Source organism: Empidonax traillii, unplaced genomic scaffold (assembly GCF_003031625.1).
Source record: "Empidonax traillii isolate 1590-97213 ecotype Southwest subspecies unplaced genomic scaffold, ASM303162v1 scaffold33:size3420811, whole genome shotgun sequence".
In the NCBI taxonomy this organism is placed as follows: domain Eukaryota; kingdom Metazoa; phylum Chordata; class Aves; order Passeriformes; family Tyrannidae; genus Empidonax; species Empidonax traillii.
The window spans coordinates 569,972-591,958 of NW_020955226.1; the positions used below are offsets into that span (position 1 = coordinate 569,972).

Genomic DNA, 21,987 nt, shown 5'->3' on the forward strand with positions numbered 1-21,987 from the left:
AAATGAAATGTAATTGCTTGTCACAGTGCATTACTAATATGGAATACACTAGTATGTTGCCAGCTGTACTATATACATCACTTGGTTCAATGGAACTTCAGTATATTAAAATATTGGTAAAAACTGCATTAGTCACCAAAGTATATACTTACCAACTTCTATTTGCACAATACAATAGCTGGCACTGTACAGTGACGGAAGCAAAACAATTTTCATTTTTACTACTGCTCTGCTCTAAGCTCATCCAAAATACACAGGAACAAAAATCTACATGTTTCTGCCTGAAGTAGGTCCAGCAGATCAATAGAAAATATCTATGTCCATCACAGAGCTTTGCTGCAGATGATGTGAAACAAGGCACATTTCTGCTGGAAATGTCAAGAGTCACTGTAATTCCCAAAGCTCTGTACACCACAGCCAGTCAGAGCCAGCATGCAAGAACTTCACTTCTCTGCTTTAGGACACAGTTTCTCTTTTTTGCATTGGGTAATGTTGACACTCTGGCTCTGGCCCTTTGGCAAGGTACCTTACCAATGGGTCCCCACCAAGCTGGATAAAAGAGGAAGAGGAGAGATACATAGGCAAATATGATTCGATAGAGAGCAGCGACACCAGCTTGAGCTGCCTGGTATACTAATATGATTTTATAAAGAGATAAAAATAAATATGCTGCTCTTCACATTCTCCTGTTATTATCTTTTATGTCATAGTGGTATAGTGAATCCACAATTATTATTATTATTTATGTTATTTATTTGTATAATACATGAGGAAAATTCTAACTTAGGACAGTCTGATGTTCTATCTAATCAGGTAACTACAAGTCAGAGATATGACAGTTCAAGCGCTTCGTTTATAAACAAGGGTTTTTGCTACCTATAGGTCTTTAATTAAGCTCAGTCTTTTTTTTTTTTAGTTTCCACAGATTTAGATTTTATTGCAAGGCAATCAAAATACTTTAAATCTTTTCACTGTCAGTCATCTGTCTTTGCCTAAGAGAGCCTTTCAAATCACAGCTTTTACCTTATTCTTGAACAATGCCCACACTTGTTCTCTTAATTGATACTTGTTTACACTAACGATTTCTGCTATGTGTGAAATACTTTCATGTGTAAAATAAACTGTAAGTAGCATTTCTCCATCTCCACCCCAAACTCATTATCTAAATGCTACAGGTTATTCTGCATTTCTATATACACAAAACACAGAAGTGCTGATTCTCTTATTTAGTAACAGTTGTGGTCACCTTAGGTGTGCCAGCAGTTCAGCAAGGGGCACAGGCTGCCACTGCACATTATCACAGGATAATAGGACAGAAGAATTTACATTCCAGATACCTTTCAAAAAAACACCATAATTGGCTTATCAACAGTACTCAACCAAGCGCAACATAAAGCTCAGGCACAAGTTTATTTTATATATGCATACCTATCAAATATATATATGTATAGATAGCTATCTGTATCTTTTTTCCACATCACACGCAATATTGAAATACTTTACGTTTTCCATTGGCATTACACATCTTGCACCAGTCTGCAATATGTAGATATAGTAAGCGCGATCACTTAAAGCACATAAATCTTTGCACACCACCTCTGTAAACAACCCCAGTGCACTCCAGTTTCCACAGAAGTATGTATTTGTTAAAGCTTTTTTACCTGAAAAAAGAAAAACACTAATAGCACCATGGGAGTTTAAAGAAAGGCAGGCAAATTATGATCACATTTACCATCTAATTTGCTCTCTGAGGCTTGTTCAAACAGTGCAAACATTGTGCTCCTCTTCTTCATTTGTTCTGACAAGCAGGATGACAACTAATCACCATCAAGAGCTTTCCCACTCTCCAGGCCCCCGTTTTCTGTTTATTCAATTTGATGCCTTCCAACCAAGGAAATGGTTAGCCTTCTCTGCCACCCCAACTGAGAAGGCCAGCTCTCCAAGGCCAAATTTCAACTAAAACTCTCATAGGGTATGAATCCACAGTGATAAGCAGGAATAAAACAAGCTCTTTCTGCTGAGCAGTGTGTGATAGCTCTGGCAGTGGATTCTGTATAGGATGACAAAAACACCTAAAGGAGGCAAAGAAGGTTTTAGATTGGCACAGAAAAAAGAGCCAGAGGAATGGCTTCATTTTCCCCAAAAGACAGATTCATGATCTACCAAAGCATTGCCATGCACAGCCTAAGATGTGCAAAAATAAGACAGACAATTTATTTAAAAAAAAAAAAAAAAAAAAAAAAAAAAAAAAAAAAAAAAAAAAAAAAAAAAAAAAAAAAAAAAAAAAAAAAAAAAAGAAGAAAAAAAAGGGAAAAAAGGGGGGGCGGAAAGCTTGGAGAATACTGGAAAATTACTTCAAGAATGTCTGTCTGTCCTTTGACAGATCTTCTCTCCCAAACTATTGCACTGATTGGCCTTGATAAGACTCAGTCACACAATCAAATTACCTTGGCTTAATGAGTTAAACTGGTGTCATTGTCCAATGTCCCCTCTTCACCCAAAGCCTAAGCAAGACAACACAAGTTGAAATGAAAAATGATTAAGCCATATTATCTCAGATGACCATTGGGCTATAACACTACACAGTGGATATCACTCTTTAGAAGATGCATAAGCCATGAAGATTTCAGATGGGTCACTTCTAGTAAACTCGGAAATGAAAACTGTTGAAACTTTGATATTTAAAAATGTAAAAAATATGTACACATATGCAAATAAGGACTCACTACAATTCAACCTTTTTGAACATAGGTCATATCATAACAGCGTATAATGTTAAACAACATATATGGCATGAACAATCACAAAAAGTCTCATTGCTTCTGCTCTTTGATACTCAATTATGTCAGACAGCACAAAGGAAATAATGTTAATAGGCAGCTGCCTATCTCTAGATTAATCAGTTTTAAGAGGTTTTGAGCTTTACATTGACCAAACCCATATCAAAAATTCTTTTTCTTTATAAGCATTTGAAAACTGCAGCTAGGCATTAAGTGATAGAAAGTACCTGCCCTCTTACCATGACTCCTGTCCCTTTGCCTGCAGGCAGCAGCCCATAACCCCAGCTGACACCACCAGTGTCACTAACCAGCATCACTACATCTGATTCGTCTATACATCTATACTGGCATTAGAAAGCCACCTGACTCAAACACTATTCTACTTTTTCAAAGGTTACTAAATGTTTTCCTGGACCTTGCAATCCTGCTGCTTACACACGTAATTAAACAGTCTGCACCAGAATACATTTTGAGTAAGGTGATTGTTCATGAAATACTGGGAAAACTTGTCCTAATCGAAAGTGCATGTGTGAATGTGGTATCTCATTTTCTTGGTTCACCTCCACCCCAACATTATCCAGGTATTTTCACACCCTTTCTAACATCAGGAAGAGTTTTTTTCTTTCTAGAACTTCACTCTTCTTATTAATGCCTATTCAGAAAAAGATTTAGAAATAAAGTATGACAAATGCAAATATATTTGGAGTCTCATACATGGCAAAGGGATAAAACAGGCCCTGTATAACCCAATACCAAGTCTTACAAAAGTACAATTTGAAATAGAGAGGAATTTGCAAACTAAAGATGGCAAAGGCTTCAGTAAAAGGAGGCATAATAAAATTCTTTACAAAGAGGTTGGTACATTCTTGGGAGGGATGGAGGAGAAAAAAGGCCATTCCCCTAGTTCCTGCTGCTTCCAAAAGTACTTGCAATTTCCTTTTATTGAAAAAGATTTAGGGGACAGGAACATCAAGGCTGTTGTCTCTGCTGCATGTTACATGAGGGCCTTCAGTTTGTTCTCTATTACAATGATAAATATCTTCATGGCAGTAAGAGGTTCCCCTACATCATGCTGCCATCCATGTATCACACCAGCCTATGGACCAAAGAGGTGGATTTTCTGATTTAATGATAGATCTGGTAGCCTAATGGATTTTAGATCCATTTTAGTCCACTCTCATGTCAGTATATAATCTTCAATAAGTGTCTGAGTCTGAAGATGTTCAATGGTAAAGCTGAACTACTTTCTCCAAATGCTACATATGTTACTTCTATAGGCTATGATACTTAAATGGTCCATATTAAATTCAGAGATGTCTTTTCCTTTAGCCATTACTGCTATTTTCTAGTGGTTGGTTCATTTGTGATTTTAATTTCTAAAGATCAATTAAGCCACTATCCCCAAGGTTGCATGACATTGCAAAGCTGCAAAAGATGAGTTATGGATTTTTTTTCATCTCATCTGCTTCACAGCATTAAGTTCAAGGATCTTAAATTCTGAGCTTTTATATCAGAAACAGATGTTTGCAGAAAGAAATTGAAGCCCAAAAGTAACTTTCTTTAACAATTAGTATCCTATGCAATTTCAGTGATGTCAACAGAATCAAGGGGGAGGTAAATCAGTGTGTTTCTGGCAGCTTTCCCTTTTCTGCCAATTAGAACAATTAGACTCTAAATTTCACATTGAGCTAAAAGAAATTAACAGTGTTGTCTTGGTCAAATGTTAAAGTAAATAGCACTTGAAGCATTAATCATAATTGCAGTTTTTCAAGGTATTCATATCGCATTCCCATCAGCTCATTTTCCCATGCTTACCATGGTGAATGTATTCTGATGAGCGACATCTGCTTTGTCTGTGCCAAAGGAGAGAGCTGGGTCTCAGCTGCTAAAGTGGCAGGCTGCCAAAACAGTTGGACTCACCTTCCCTAGGAGAAACCTTCAACTGCTTCTAGGAGGCACTTGGGTACAGAGGAGTAGAGCAGGTGGGAGGAAATGGTAAGAAGATAACTGGTTTCAGACATTCTTCTCCTAGTGGTGGGGAGAAGAGAGTAGGTTGCAGAGATGGGTGAAAGGTAGACTTGGGCTCCTAAGGAAGAAAAGACATCTGAACCCTGTGTTGATTCTTAGATGGCTCACAAGGAGTATTTTTCAAAAAGTGTTATAGCCTCAACAAGGCTCCTTATAAGCAAACAAAGACTTTCTTAATGGGGAGGCAGGTTGCACTTTAGGAATAGTACTCTAATTTCTAACTACAGCCACCATGTTATAAACAAGCACAGACTGCAAGATTTTGTTAATTAATGCTTGCCAAAGATGATGGGATAGGTAAAATTCGATTAAAAATGTAAGCAATATATTTTGACATGTAATAACTTCCCCTTAAAACAGTTTCAGAGAGATGCTCTTTCAGTACTGCAGATGTGTAGGATACTGTCAAACGTCCTCCAATCTTTCCACTCCTTCTAGCTCTGACGACCTCTCTGAGGCCAGCTCAAATTCAGTCCCAGTGTTTCCAACAAATGTTCTGTGGGATTTGCTTACAAACTTCTGTGAGAAGGGGAAACCCAGAGACACAAGTGGCGGTACATGGAAAAGGAAGAACCTCTGAGCAGCCACAGGCCACTGAGAGCAGTTTTTTAATAGGAGTTGAGTCCACAGAAATCCATGGGAATCTTGTTATCAATATGAACAAGACTTAGATTTTCTCTGAAATACTGTAAAATAAGCAAAGCCAGCTGACTTCAAAGAGCCTCATTATGCTTCAGATGCAACAATCCTAGGTGGGGCTGGAAATCATTTTAGATTACAATTTCAGGTAGAGGTCCTGTCAACTTGGTTTTCCATTAGGGGCAAGTTTCCTTATAAAGTATTCTCTTGCATTTGAAGTTTGCATGAAAATCCGTATTTCTAACACACTGTAATAAGTTTTTAACAGCTCAGTAGGTTAATAGGAATTAAACAGCCCACACCCTTGCAGTGACTTACACACTACAAATAAGGACATGTAAGAATAGACTGAAATAGAAAGGAGTCACACAGTAAGAGAACTAGGAAATGCAAATATTTTCCCTTGTCTTACTATCCACAGGTTATTTTCAGAGGAATCATAAATGACACAAATACAAAGCAAAATACAAATACAAATTGTTCTTATATTTTGTCTGTACTCTAAATGCCTAAGTATTTAAACAAACATTAGCAAGTGATCTTAAGTAAAATGATCTTCCAAAATGCCTCATGATCATCCTATACAGTGGGCCAATCTCAAGAAGCCACATCAAACAAAATAGGAAGGATTAACTTCCTGTTCAACTACTTGTGCAGCCTGTCTCAAAAGCAAAAATTACACCCCGAAGTCTTGTTGAAGAGGGAAAAGCATATTTCTCTCTTTAAAGCAGGCACTGCTATGAGTTCCCTCCCAAACCACACAGATTGTCAGTATAGCCAGTGCAGTAGCAGCAAGTCAAATCAGAGCACCCTGACTGCAGGACACCAGTCCTGCCCCTACACACACTACTCCATTCACATGCTGGTCCAGGGCATTGTGCACCAACCTCGTCAGTTCAAAGCACAGTATCATCATTCTTCCATTTAAAGTTAAAAAGCTAACTAAACCTATTTTGCACAAAAAAGTCCTCTGTAGTAGAATTATTTTTTTGAGTTCAATAAGAAAAGTATTGTATCAAGTGGGAGTAGCTAGGTAGTCTTTATTGGGCTCATAAAGGATTATGATTTTGCCCTATTCTCTATATAAGTGAATTTCTTAAAATATCATTTTTAAAATGGCTCTTCTTCTTCTCATGATAGTGTTTCTTTAATATATTAACTTTCCCACATCCCATACTTTGATGGTTCGGCAATTTTCTAGTTCATTTTAAATCAGCTTTTGACAAAACAATACCAACAGTTCAGTAAGTGTTCCACTGCATTTTACAATTTATGCTTCTTTTTGAAATACCCTTTTACTGAATAGCTTTAGCAACTAATAAAATTCTTCAATTTTAAGCCAAAAGAATCACATTAGGCACTAAATTCCTGAGGAAGTGGTAAGGACAAGTGATACTAACTGTTGACAGTTGATTTACAGATTTCATGCATAACCTCCTGTGTGGATTTTTATCCATTTGATGCTTTGACATTCAAATGTGTACACATACATGTATATATGTGCATACATGTACGTAAATATATAAGTGCATATTTATGTATGTATATACTGATACATATACACATACATATATAAATGCATATAAGCCTCCGTTGTTAATTTTCTCTGTCTGGTTAAACGATGTTGAGCAAAAAAATATACTGGAAAGTCACCACTATGAAATAAAATATATTCGTACGTGATTGATAAGATGCAATAACTGAGCCGAAGACACATAAACATTGTTTACATAAACTGTGTGTTTTAATAGTGAAGCATCGTTCCCAATATGATTTTTGGTAGCTTCCCATCAGTAACACCATGATAACTAACTTTTATAAATTACAAACTCCTCTTGCGTTCTCACTTTGGAAAGAAATATACACCCTTACAGAGAGTGCTTGTCTAAAACCAGCGACATAAACAAAGCTACAGATCCAACTGTTTCAAAGGTTTACCACACTTAACTCCTAATATCTTTCCATCCATTGGAGACAAACTTTCTCACCTGAGATAGGAGCAAAGTGAAATTCCCTAGGTTAACATTTTCTTTACTTCAGCTGTGGTACTTTCCTGAAACTTCCAAATGAGGGAAAAAAATAATGGTTGAAGACTGGACCTTTCTAGAAGGCCCTAACTCATTCCACAAGAGCTAACTGGACTTTTGCAAGGAACAAGTGCTATATTTTAAAATCAAGTTCTGTAAACCTTTCAAATCACGTGTTTTAATTCCAGTACGGGCAAAGAATGTTTAGACTCTCTCTAGCCTTAGCATTTAATATTAAATACATCTTCTCTGCAGTCCATATGAGACTATTTTCTTTAAACATGAGCTAAGTATTTTTTCTTAAATATTTGTATTAAAGAGTGAGTTCAGCTCCAGAATTCCTAGAGAAGAGTGCCACAAAAAGCCACCTAAGAATGATACCAAGAGAAGGGTATGAAAGACATCAGGTTTGAGAAAGGAAGGCATGTACGTTTAAGATTGCTTCAGTCTCTTCCATCGGTAGTATCACAGTGAATGAAAATAACAGCTACAGAATTTTTGTTACTTCACTACCATTTTTAAGTATGATCTATGCAAATATATACATATTAATAAATATGTATATAACACATATACATAATAATACCATGACAATAATACATATAAATAATACATATGACAGAGTCTTAAGTTTAATTTATTTCATGAACAGGAATGTTTGTCCCTTTAATCTCTTTTATACCAAAGACGACTATATTATAATTTCATTTTGGTAACTCACAGAATCACAGAATGGGTGATGTTGGAAGGGACCACAGTAAAGGACCACAATATTTATGTTACCATAGTTTATGTTACTTATGGTAATATAAATATTGTTACCATTTCTATTTTTTCTAAAAAGGATAAAATATTGACTACTGAATAACAAAGAGGTTTCCAATTTCTCCTGTCATTTGAAGCAATCAGTGCAAAAGAGAAAAAATTCAAGAACTAAAACTAATCCTGTGAAGAGTCTGCCTTAGTGGCACTCATTTTAGAACCAGCTGCCTTTGTACTTGGATTTATAAATGCTAATTATCAAGGTCATCACAGATTTGTGTGATATTTTAGGTTTTCTCTCTGCTTTTCTATTAACCTGAGAAATAGAAGCGTTCATCCTAAAATTATTATTCTAAAACCCTAGAATATCTTAGAACTATACTAGAGAGCTGCCCAGTCTTACTCTCTTCAACAACCCCCCCGTCTTAATTTTCAGAGGTTACAAGAATCAATTGCTACAGCTTTTACATTGTGAGATTAAGCTGCTCTTCCCCATAAGTAATATCTTCCTCCATTGCAACATATACTTTCTTAAGCATTAGTATCGTTTTTGGGATACTTGTTTTCCTATTCATTAAGTATTGGCAAAAAAAATAGGGTAATTCTCAGGTCGTAACTGAGATCTTTAAAAAAAAGATATCTCAACCTGTTTGTAGTGAAGTAGATTCTGACAGGGCAACCTTGATATACAACCCTTTTCCCTGCTATTTATTGGTAATGGATGTCCCATTCCGAAACACTTTTGTAGCTAGGCCAAGAGAACTCTGGTCATTTGTGCACCATTCAAACCCTTCCAGTTCTCTTCAGGCGGGCAAGGAAAATGGGTATCAGAGGAATTATGATTAGGACAGAGGGGAGATCTTCTGGAAAAAAAAAAAAAAAACAAAACAACACATCTCTGAAGTATCTTGAATTAAATCTAGCATGTGCACATACTTGAAACTAGACCTGGCAATACTTCATGCCCACATTTTCCCAGATAATTCTCACTTAAAGTCTACAGAATCAGTGATAGGTAGATCGTCTTTTTAAAGCAAAGATCTTTGGGTGAAGCTAAGCCAGCAAAATAACTTTTGCTGCTACTCTGGTGGGCTACCATTAGGGAAAGACAGAAACTAATGAAAACTTTCCCTCACATGCCAAGGTTGTCACTGGACTACTGACACAATGATGATAGGCTTACAGGAGGTGATAAGACTACAGACAAATGGTGATATCATGGCATTCATCTTTGTGCTGTCCTTCCTTGTTTCTTTAATATATCCCTTCAAGCAGGTTATCTGCAGGAGTGATGAGGAGTTCTCATTTTGGAGAAAGATACAGAATAAAGTGATCTCATGTGCATGTCAGGTGATGAAGTCTCACTGCATATACTGTCATACAGGAGTGAGAGGAAGATGAATAAAACACTCCCCAAAAATAAAGAGAGCAAATATGGTGCTAAACCAACACTCTCTTCCCCAAATAATGAATAAGTGAAATTCTGTATCTACAGGACAAAGGTGTCACCAAAAGAGAAAGGTAGTCAGGTGTTATAGATATCAACTGTCTCTGAAGTACAGGATACACATATCAGCTTTCAATAAATTCAGCTGAAGGTGGCTATGAAGTTATTCCAGAATTTGAAGAATGTTGTTCTCTACACTTGTGTGATAAAGGAAAACAACTGACATAACTGTTCAAATTGAAAGCAGAGAGAAGTGGATTTAGAATTGTTCTTGGATTAAAAGAGGCAACCATTGCAGTTTAGTAGACATTATTGATGGTAAGAATTGTTTGCTGGAAAGGATGAATACTTACAGAAGCCAATAGACTTTTAAAATTAGAAAGAATTCAAAATATTACAGGAAATATTGCAAGGAGCATTGACCAGAACAGTATAGAAATTTCAAGCTGGAATTTAACAAAACACCTCTTGGAGTTGTACCTATTTTGACAACTATCAAGTGGAAATACACAGGTTAACACAGAAGAGAGAAAAGCAACAATTGTATCATTTTGCAGACAATCAGGAAAACCTACAGAGCACATAAGGTAGGGACAAAGAAATAAATGACAGTAGTATCATTATCAAAGAATTATTCACAGAAGCATTAAACACCTTCATAAAAGAATAACTTTTTTTGGCACTATCTTCAACCAGACAACTTTGACGATTTGAAAGACACAAACTTTTGGGGTTTTTTTGGGGTAATGATATTTTGAACTGAAGTGAGTTGAAAAGCCAGAGCGCCTGGCCAGGAAGTTCCAAGCAGGAACCAGTGCTTTCAAAGGATAAAGCTAAGCAAACCTGTTACATTCTAGAAAGCAGAAACAAAAAATCTAGGCAAGGAGTTAATGGGAAAAGCTGATTTCATGGTGAGGCTATCACTGGCAGGCTCTACCAGACATACAACAGTATAATGATGCTATGGAATGAGCTCTGAAACATATGTAAAGATCTGATGATTTACAACTGAGAAAAGTGTTTCTAATGAAAATCTTTGACAAGGCAATTGATGTTTCATTTCTTTGCTAGTATTTGCATCAGAGACTCTTAATATTTTCTATGGGTGTCTGAGTAAGAATATTACTGACATAATGATCCTACAATGGTCTTCTAAACATAGAAGTAATAAAGCTAAAACTTACCTACTGAATAAGTTTTTACAACATTTTTGTATTGAAAAGAACCCAGAATTGACAAAAATGGATCTTAAGCTATCTCTGTCTTTTGCTAGAAATGCTCAGCAAACTTTCCTTCCTTCCAAGGTAGATAAAAAGTTTTCCTCTTCCAGCAATCAGTGGACTATCTGTAAGCTGAGGTCAAAGCTCAAAAAGCTTTAGCAGTAAAACATGGGACAAAATTTAATTGCTAACGCTTTTTTTCAGAATGAAATACACTTACTGAAGTACCTACTCTCCATTTCACCAAGGAGGGAATGTTCAGTTCAAGATGGGACTGTGTTTAAATATATAGAATTTCTAAAGAATTTTAGAATGCATATCTACGTATGTATGAAAATAATTCAGGGGCTGAAAAAATATCTCAGATAAGGGCCAGAAACACCCTGAACTGATCTAAAATGAAAGGCCAGAAATGGAATCTTCAGAGTTGTCCCATATGCCAAAAATCACAAGGAATAAGTCAACATAGGCAGTATAAAATATTGACACTGCAGTTCTAAGTAGGATAGATTTGTTTACGTTGCTTGGAAAAAAAATACACTTCTTTTAGATTAATATTCTCATTCTGCTGAGCCAGCAGCTCCTAATAAAATGACATCTAAGCATGTGATGGTGTATAAGCAGTATTTGTACTAGATACAGCACAGCTGACAGTAATACCTCATAAACGAAAACTTATTAAGCAAAAGTAGAAGTTGTTGTAAGTAATGGAATGATTTAAAAGTTTTATCCTCAAGACTAATGAATTTAATGACAATAATAATGCAGATACTGAGAAGGGCACTTAGATTCCAATCCATGTTATAACACAGCAGTATCACTACTTTCCTTAATCCATGCAGATAACTTGTGGCAATTTTTAACGTGTTACCAGAAAACACATAGAAAGAAACTAATAGATAATGTATATATGATATTAATAACATTTGGGTTTCCTTCCTACTGCCATTGCATACAATGCTGTCTGTGTGTTCACAGAAACATTAGTTGAAAGTCTTAAAGAATGTAAGGAATCATTCTGGAATTGCTGGGTACTTTAAGATGGGAGGAATAGGGAACCCTATTTCAGTTTCAGAGACCTAAAGAGACCTTGGGCAAATAACGATGCAATATTTAGACAAGTAAACATCCAAACACAATCTAGTAATAGCAAATGGGCTTTCTTGCTTTGATTAATATTGGATTCAACTTCTCAAATCTAAGCAACAGTGGAAAACATTTCAAAGTCTAACTGGATTAAGTAATAAAATCATTATTAGGCTGGTTGTGTATGACTTGAAATTGTGGTGAATTCTATCTTGCTTTTTTAGTAGAATGGTTACATAACCTTGGAAAGAAACGGCATCGTGGACTGAATGTCCAAGTTCCCAAATCCCACATGAAAGAACCACAAGGAGCACCATAAAAGCTCTTCCACTCCAAGAAGAAACTGTCAGATAAGGTGCAATTCTTGAAAGCATCCCAAGAAAACTGATACGTGATAAAGTCATTTTCTAAACTGCTGTGCACTCTCCATCCATGGTCAAGGATGTGGCATTGGACTCTGTCTCCTGTTAGAGGAAGAACACTCCTAAAATCGTAATTTACACTCATTCAGAAATTAAATACAGGGTTTATTACTCAAGAGCCTGGCAGCTGAACAGCAATATGTGAGATCTACCCTGTGAACAGTATGTACTGTAGGCAGAATTGTTAGAATGAGGGAAGACTAAAGATAAAGCCAAGACTCCTGGTGAGATCTATCAGATGCTTATTAGCACAAGAGATTTCAAAAGCTACATGACAGAAGGGATAAAACATCTGAAAATAATCTCAGATAGTGTACAGTCAAGGGGAAGACACAGAAATATCAGTGCTATGTGTGAATATAAGCTAAACATTTATAAAAGCAGTCTGCAGAACAACTGATGTAAGAAGACAAAAGTACTGACCTACTTCACAGCTCTTCATGTTCAAACTACCTCATACAAGCTTTAAGGCTAACAGTTCATCTTCATCCTCTTTCATTCAAAATCATCATCCAACTTTTCTTTTCTCCTCATCTGCCAAGAAACCTACAAGGCGGTCATTAATGTAATGCAATGTGGAAAAGCAGTTGAATGAAACAGTGTCACTGCATTCCAGTATGGTGGAAATTCCTTCCAAGAATCTCAATCAAGTCACCTTTGATATTTATAGTAGGTTTGCAGCTCCATCCCCCCAGTTAGCAAACTTCTGTGCATATCTACTGAAGAAGAAAGAAAGAAAGGAAAAGTGCCTTTGCTTCAGGATAAATGAAAAGACATTTCAATTATGGTTGTTCTTGAAAATGTGTGGTGTGATAGGAACTTGCTGAAGACCAAGTCTCCGGCAAGATACATGGGGAGAGAGATCTTTGAGCATAACTATAGTTTTGTTAGGATGTTAATTAAAATCCATATTGATCCATAGAGAAAAGTACACAATAGAAAATTGGTATATACTATGTCTGGTGATGGAAAGTCATTCATAAGAGTACTCAGGCTCCACAGGAAACACAGTGGTATCACAGACACAATAAAGGGCCCTAAAACTAAATAAGGTACATGACCATCACAGTGCTATGCTCACTTGAAAGACAAGGTGGGGAACTATGATTCTATTCTAACTCAACGGCATAAAGGAGACAGCAGATAAAAAATGGGACATGAACTACATGTTTATAAAGACTTTAAAGGAGAAATGACTCAAGCAAAATCCTTTAAAAGCAATATGCCAATAACTTTGTCTAAATCCTGCATGAAATTGCCAAAATCAGACATATTTAACCTATGTTAATTCTTTTTCATTTTTATATCACATATCACTGCAAATATTGATGCATTTCAATAATACAACATAAACTATTTTAATCTCTGATGGAGGTTACACAGTAAGTACCTTTTCTAAAACAAAACATAACCCATCCCAACGTTTAAATGAGAAGATAGCAAACTTCTGTGTCACAGGGATACAGACTTTCACATGAACGTAAAGATTTTTCTCATTTTAACTAGATAATCTTAAAGTTACGACAAGTTAACTTACACATAATGCACAGAATTTGCATTATTGTCCCTTCTTTGAACAGCTGGAAAAGACAGAAGTTTTCAGAGTAATTTTGTTAGGGGATGCTGTTATATAACTATGACTATATACAGTAAAGAATCAAAACGTATGGTAGAAACCGCAAGGACCAAATTGCTAATCCAACAAATGGATGACCAGAAAATGCAGCATGTATTTACAGTGTTGATTAGGGCAAGAGAATTGAGAACATCCTAAAACACATGGAGCCCAACAGTGCAATATACCCAACCAATATTTATTGCTGCCTCTGTAGAAGCAATTTCCATTTTGATGCGTTCTCTCACACATGATGTTCTGAAACAGTTAAGTAACATGAAAAATGCGGGTTCAAGATTATATCTGTCACAGATGAAAATACAGTATTTATGCAGTATTACATAATAAAGCCACTGGTTTATGGACCCAAGGTCCTCTCGGGACTGCCACAAATTTAGATGTTGTCATACGTGATAGATGTTTACATTTGCATATGGGAATTAAAAAGAACCACATTAATAACCAAAACAAACAAAATATAGTTATTGAGTCTAAAGGGCTGAGGAAATTTAAGAGTGACATTTGGTTGTGGTAAAGGTCACTTATTAGTTCACAAAATCTGCCTGGAAAGCCACCTATCTTAGCCAACATTTTATTAAAAAGAAATCAAGGAGTCTGTTAAAACCATCTAATTCTGGGGGAGGGGTTGCCAGTACTGAAGGTAGATCTGCATTTGTTCTGAACAAAATGTGGCAGAACTGTGGGGAGGGAAAAAACTGGTGACAGTTCTTTCCAAACTTATCTTAGAAACCAGGAATCAATTAATTCCATCAAACTGTTTACTTAACCAGTATGTCTAGCTACTAATTTCCAAATTGATACTGCGCTAATATAAGTGAACATATTAACACTGATTTTTGCTAAATAAAATATCAATTTTGTGGAGATAATCAATGCTAAGCACGGAGCTCCATAAATTTAGGGAATTCAACAAATTTAGGGAAGAGATTATGGCAGCGTCCCCCCTACCCTAATACAATTCACTTGCGATATCTGACATGACATGGCATCTGCAGTAACAGATGACTGGACTAATGATCTTAAAGGTCTTGTTTTCCAAAACTATTACATATAAATTAGATACCAAGTTTCACTAGTACCTTAAGCAAGTTTTGGCCTTGAATATTTAGAGTTGAAACATTAGTGCATTCTCTCACTACATCATCCAGCCTATTAAATGATAAATTCTGCTCAAGTCCTGTACACCACTCCAGCTATCCCTCTCTCTTATGCTTTAACCTAATAGCACAATTAGTCCAACGAAGTATTGGACATAATATTCAGAATTTTACTAGAGTTCTTCTTCCCTTAAGTATCACAGAATGCAAAAAATTACATCACCTTCACGTCTTAGCAGATAAGCACCATGTGTTTTCTACCATATATAAAAATTAGCATGCAAAGGTATTGCTACTAAAAGCTGTATCTACCCCAACATTCTGTTATAGCTAAATAAATTTGTAGACATATAACATAAAAAGGTATAAATGTACACATAGCTATCCCCATCTATATATATTGCTACATGATTTTGGAATAGCACATTTGATAAATGCAGTATACAAAAAGATAGAGGCAAAGGCTCCATTATTTAGTAATAGTATGCACTTTTTTCAGAACATTTTATAAGGCCCTGATTTAACCTACATGACAACGATATAGAACTGGAAAATATAATTTCTAAGGCACAGGAAGTAAAGTAAATTAAAAAAAAATTACAAAAGAGCACAAAATGCCAGGCCTACCAGTTTTTAATAGTGAACTTAAATCCATTGAAAAGCTACCGGTCTTATTTTGGAGTATTACCTTCAGTTCTTGACCACTTTTTCCACAGAAATCTCTCCATCCTCCCACCCAAGAGAAAAACAATATATTCAATTAAGGAAATCACCTGTGTTTCTTAATAGTCTTGCCTGACAGAAAACAGGTTTTGCAATAGATGAGATACATACATAGAAAACCATTCAACATTTGAGAAAGGTGACTAAATTCACTAGCCTAGTGACAATTTTTACTTCCTAGATTTTTTTTTTGAGCTTTCGGGGGGGGGGGGGGGGTAGAGGGGGGGTAAGGCCATTCATGAAATATTAGAAATGCCTGTCTTATATTAATGTTGTGCCCTCTGACATCCACTCAGTGAAAGATAAAATGATGGCATTAAGTTTTAGCAGTGTAGTGAAATGTAGCATGGTGCAAGGTGACCCAGTCTCATTTAACAGATTACCAAAATATAATCAAATAAAACCTATGATCTTTGCACTGGCAAAAACAGTGCAGCAAGACGAAAAATATGATTTTAAAAACTTAAAGACCAATTGAAATGAATCATGTATATTTGTACCATGTAAGTGAGTCCTCTGCAGTTACCCAGTCCTCGTAAGAGCCTCCACATTAAGAGCAAATTTTAGTACAGGCAGGTTCAGCTTTCCCTAAAATTTTTTCCTGCCACTACATTTAACTCAAGGCAAATGTCCCAAACTCAAATAAGTTGTTTGATTACAATAAAAGCAGTCCTTGCTGTTCATCTTAGTCTCAGTATCTCCTGTCAGATAACTCATAGTTCACGGGGAACACGTTGTCTAACCACATTAATCCACAGCTGGGTTTAAAAAATAGGAAAAGAAAACTCATATCAGTCTGATAATGTGTGTGCAATCCAATTATACCATAATAAACCGCCTTGGGTTAAGATTACCAATACCAAACTTTAGGAAACAGATTTTGTAAAAGAGATCTAGACTTAATTGATAAAATTCCTCTCAGATTGTTTTTGATTGCTACCCCTATTTTTGTACACCCTTCTCTAATGTGTTTTCTGATAGCTACTGACAAACTTGAGATATTTTCATGATGGACTTCAGCTGTAATCCACTATGGCAATTCCTCCATTTCTAAGACCTCACATTTAGTCCTTCAAATCCATTCACTGAGAGCTGCCTCACCTGCCACTCTGATTGCAATGCCTCCCAAGCCCTCATCAGCTCACCTCATCTATCCACTGTCACACAAACTTGGGCTCGGTTTGTTGAAATGGAGGAAACTTCTACTAGGGTTGAATGATGTAATTTGGGGCTGAAACTAAGTCAAGTTTGCTGGTTTGGATAGAGCATTAGGTGAAATTCTGTCAAACAAATCCTGAAAAATAAACTAAAACAAAACTAGTAATTCATGCCTGCATTTTGCGCAGAACAACTCCTCTCAAAATAACTTTAAAGTGTTTTAAATTAAGCAGAGGAGACCTGAAAAAGTACAAGCAAGACTAAATGAAAAATTTCTACTTTTTTTATTTCTAATTTTTAAAATCCTTTTGCAAAGAAGACAAGGCAATAACTAAATGTCCCACCGAGTTACTCAATTACTTGCATATTTATTGTTTAAATATTTATTCCCTAACAGTGAAACTCTTCTTTAGCACGTAAATTTATATAATTTCCAGGACAGACATTGAATCTAGAAGAACTAAGTTCCTTCTTCATCTCTGTTTGCAAAAAATTCACAAGAAACCCAAGAAAACAAAAACCCATTGAAAGCAAGTACTTTAAAAGAAATCTTTCTTTTGGAAAAATTAAATCTGACAAATAGATGTACCAAAATATAATAAACATTTATTACTTAGTTTTAAAATACTAATTCTGTAGTGTTGCTTGCACTTGCTGCTGAAACCCAGTCTTTAGATCTCACGAAATGATGGTGCAGTACAGAACACAAGTATTACAGCAACACTGGAAAAGAAGTTCAAGATTGCAAAATGTTCATTGTGCCACTTTTTCAATTCTAGAATTTTACCCCATAGAAATAGTCAAATTAAGGCAACACAATCCTCAAAAATTTAGCTTTGTCCTGTATTTATACCCATATAGAAGAGGAATAAAGGATGAAAACAAGCACAAACATCCGCAACTTCAAAAGTGTTCTATTAATACAATGGGAGATCTCTGCCCAGATTTGTGCCACAAAACACAAGGCTTAAGAGTGAAAGTAAAAAAAACCCTCTGCTTAATAAAGCAGCAATAAAAATCCCTTACCAATTATTCTACTGTGTTCTCAAAATAGGAATAGTATCTCTTATGTCCTAATTTTATCATTTCCTTTGCCCCATGTTAAAACGCCAGTGTAATTATCCTTTATAAAGGTTGACTGAGGTCCCTGCGCAAATCTGCTCAGAGTGATTATTTAGTTGGCTTTTTTATTTGTGGATTTAGGCAACAATGTTTCAATCTCTTTGTCAAAATAACTGCTTGATCTGCTTTAGTATTTTTACAATTGTTAAAAAAATAGCATTTTCTAGTAAACAGAGGGAGAGTAAAGTTAAATACTCCAATTACCAATTTTTAAGAAGAGTGAAGCACAAAAGTTGTGCAAAGAGGTTCATAATTTTGACGTATTTGAAGCCAATTCTCAATATTTAATGATTGCAGTATACCTGGAAATGTAAATCACAACATCATGATATTAGGGAACATTCTTCAAAATTTCCACAATGTGTTTAAATGATACTGAAGATGTTTTGTTTCACATTACTAGTTTTACATACAAAGTAATTATTTCATAGTCTAAGGACTTTCAAAGCACTGGACATGATATAAAAACTTCCAATTTAAGAAGGGAGATTTTAAGTAACTTGACTAAAAGGAAGGTTTGCAGTGCTGAAAACTTGGCTGCTTTTTCCTAACTATATGACCTGGCCTAACATGTGAAAAAAACAAACAAAAAACCCCAATAACAGCAAAAAACCCACACAAACAAACAAACAAAAATGCAAACCCCAACCAATCAAAAGAGCCTGTCCAAGTACTCTACACCAGAGATGTTGAAAGGGAATTATTAATATAGCTACACTCCATCTAGAGGAGTATCTCACTTTAAAAAAGTTGAAACTTCTTCATGTACTTAATTAAAACCATACTTTAATGTGGCTTTCCTGAATGAGGCTTTTATTGTATAAGACAAAGATTGTTACTAAGAAGCTATCCTGTAAATGATGAAAAGCAATTTAAATGATAAAAAAGCAACTTAAACTTATGGTAGTTTCTTCCAGTCAGACATTTGTTCCAGTTCTCTCTCCAAAAACTACTGACTTAGCAGAGGTACAACTCATAATAAAACTGCACTTGCTGCCTCTCTGCCTCCCAACATTCACCTCAACCACCACCACCATTAGAGAGTAAAAGCCACAGAGCAGTCTGATGACAGAGCAAGGATGACGCAGAGGTAAACCTCAAAAGATGAAGATGACCACAGCATCCCACAGCCCCAGAACCATAACCCCAGAACCTGGGTCCTTGTCAAGCATCCCATGAGCAGGACCACGGGGCTTTTTAGATGAGAGACAACCATTGCAAAACCTTTGCCTACATTCCTCAGGCATTCCTAGCTGCCATAAAATATTACTAGGACACAGCAGCTCTCTCTCTTTCCACCATACCAGTTGTACTTTGTGAGCCTGTCAAAAAAAAAAAAAAAAAAAAAAAAAAAAAAAAAAAAAAAAAAAAAAAAAAAAAAAAAAAAAAAAAAAAAAAAAAAAAAAAAAAAAAAAAAAAAAAAAAAAAAAAAAAAAAAAAAAAAAAAAAAAAAAAAAACACACCACAAACAAAACAAACAAAAAACCACAAACAAACACCCCAGTCTTTGGGGTTTTTTTCCTGAGTATAAAGTCTACCATTCTCTTATCTCTGTCTTAAATACAATATTTCCTTCTGACAGAACATTTCTGGAGGTACCAGAAGTGAGAACCTTCCCCCTGACTGATTCCACGAAGACTGGGTCTTGGAAGATTCTACTTTTATAATTATTTCCTTTTTAAAACTTTCTAATTCAGTACCCACAGCAGAATATGTATTCCTATGAAAAAGTCTGTATAAATTTACTGGAAATTATAATTTTAAGACATTTCCAATCTATGAAATTTGACTGAGAAAAAATATTACTTCTATATAAGTTGATAGTGATTAAAAACACAACAGAAGGATTATCACTGCCTATTAAGTGTGATAGTTTGAGTCATTTCTATGGAATCCTTTCTTATTTTATTCCTATCCATTAGCATATTTTCAGCTAATGGCTAACAATTGTACACAGAATAAAAAAAAAAGGCTCTCCCCGAATCTTGTTCAATGGCTAGACATTAAGGCAATCAGTTAAAACATCCTTATTTCTCATTCAATGGCTTTATACAGCGCAAACAGTTCCATCCCTTTGGAAACTAAACACCCTGCTGAGCACTGCAGTGCCTGTGGCAGTGTGGGTGCAAACGGCCTCTGCCTCCTGCATACGTCTGCAGCTCCTGCACAGCTCCACACTTGTGGCACCCACACTCTACCATCCACTGCCAACAGACAGACAGACAGGTCTTCAGTCTAAGCTCTCATGATTCTTGTCACTGCCATCATTATTGCAAACGTACTTTTTAATTCCAGATATATCTTCCTACCTCACCCTCCAGATTCCTGGTCAGAGCACAATTTAGGTACCTGAAATGGCTGATGGGCCTCAATTGCCCAATGTTTTAGTGAGCAGCCTACCAGGGCTGCTTTGTTGCAGCTGCAATGCCACACAAGAACTCAGGTAACTTGTTTAGACCCAGTTTATTTTCGTCCAGGGCAATAAATTACTTTTTTTCTTTTTATTTTGTATTCTTTTATGGAAGACAAGTTTTCCACATTAAAAACTGGTTTGCAGTATTTTGTGGTCAGTTATTAGTTTGTAAACTATTATTTAACATCATCCATTTTGTCATAAGATCATGCAAAGGCTTTTCTTGCTGCACAATGACAGCCAATGTTCTCTCCTACGAAAAGGATAAAGGTTTGGTTTAGTTGTATGTTAATCTTTTCCTCTAATTTTCATTTCTGTGAATACTGCCATAACACATAAGTTACACTTAATGTTCACCTACATGATGGTAAAAGCTACACAAAGTTGCATGGCAAGCCTGTAATCCCTAATGCATAAAATTTTCTACTTTAGTGGTTGTTCATCTAGTATGATTTCTTAATGGATTCTTTTTAAAAGAACTAGATTGTAATTAATTGCAGTCCATGATTATGTACATGAAAAGCATTGGTTTGAACCTTTACCCTTGACATACACCAAGGTGAAAAAAAAGATACAGGTTACAGCTTAACAGTTTTACTTAGATAAATGGTGACATTTCTTAATAGAACCAAACAATTCTGTTTTGTTCACTCAATTCTTTCTTATTTTTTTTTTTCTTAAACTGTGTCAAGCAGGTATCAGAACTGAGATGGACTCATTTTATCAAAGGAAATGTGTGTGCTCAGCACCTTACTTTGCATATAATAGTTTTGCACATCGAAAAAAAAAATCTACAGGATGTACTTGTTAAAGAGCCTTCAAATATTTATTTAGATTGAGTATCCACCTTTATCATAACTCTCTTTTCTTCATCACAGTTACTAACCTTCAGTTCCTCAGAGCAGGTTGAAATGTCATGTAGTTAGTCTGTCCATGGGAGAGTTTTCCAGAACATTATAAAACCAAAACCAAAACCCACTCTGCTGCTGTTTATTTAGGTCTGTTTGTATGCAGAAGCATTTTCATGCATATTCTCCTATCAAAAGTGTTCTCCATGAACAATTTTAAACTAGTAGCTAGTTTTTTAAATCTCTGAAAGTAACGAACCAGCATAGTTAAAGACAGAGAACTCAAGCTCTAATTCTTCAGCGTCTTCATAGGACGTCTGTTTTGAACTTGTCAAACTAAGTCTTGGAACAAGGGACTTGGAAAACAATGGAAAACATCTTATCATGACACTAATTTTTCCAGTCTAAGTTTTTCAGTTGAGATGATCAGGAGTCCTGTGGACAGATTTCTAACAGATTCTACTGGAGGATATGAAAATTCTTTACTGCCATCACACCGCTACTGTCTGAACAGAAAACAACTCCAAATACAGTAATAAATCCTTTCTGTTTTGTTCCCACTACCTTTTCAAAATATAA

At 35.7% G+C, this 21,987-nt stretch overlaps 1 protein-coding gene across 3 annotated transcripts in view; it reads right to left on the reverse strand.

The window, feature by feature from the left end:
• The window catches only part of FIGN (fidgetin, microtubule severing factor), a 102,234-nt gene that overhangs the window by 49,051 nt on the left and 31,196 nt on the right, over nucleotides 1-21,987 (reverse strand). Inside the window, exon 1 of one of the 3 annotated variants that reach the window (XM_027911483.1) lies at nucleotides 12,835-12,884. The exons of the other annotated variants lie outside the window; for them this stretch is intronic. Within the exon in view, the coding sequence (XP_027767284.1) occupies nucleotides 12,835-12,853 (19 nt within the window). The 5' untranslated portion in view covers nucleotides 12,854-12,884. Of the gene's footprint in view, nucleotides 1-12,834; nucleotides 12,885-21,987 lie in introns of those variants that run through there. 3 annotated transcript variants of the gene reach the window in all.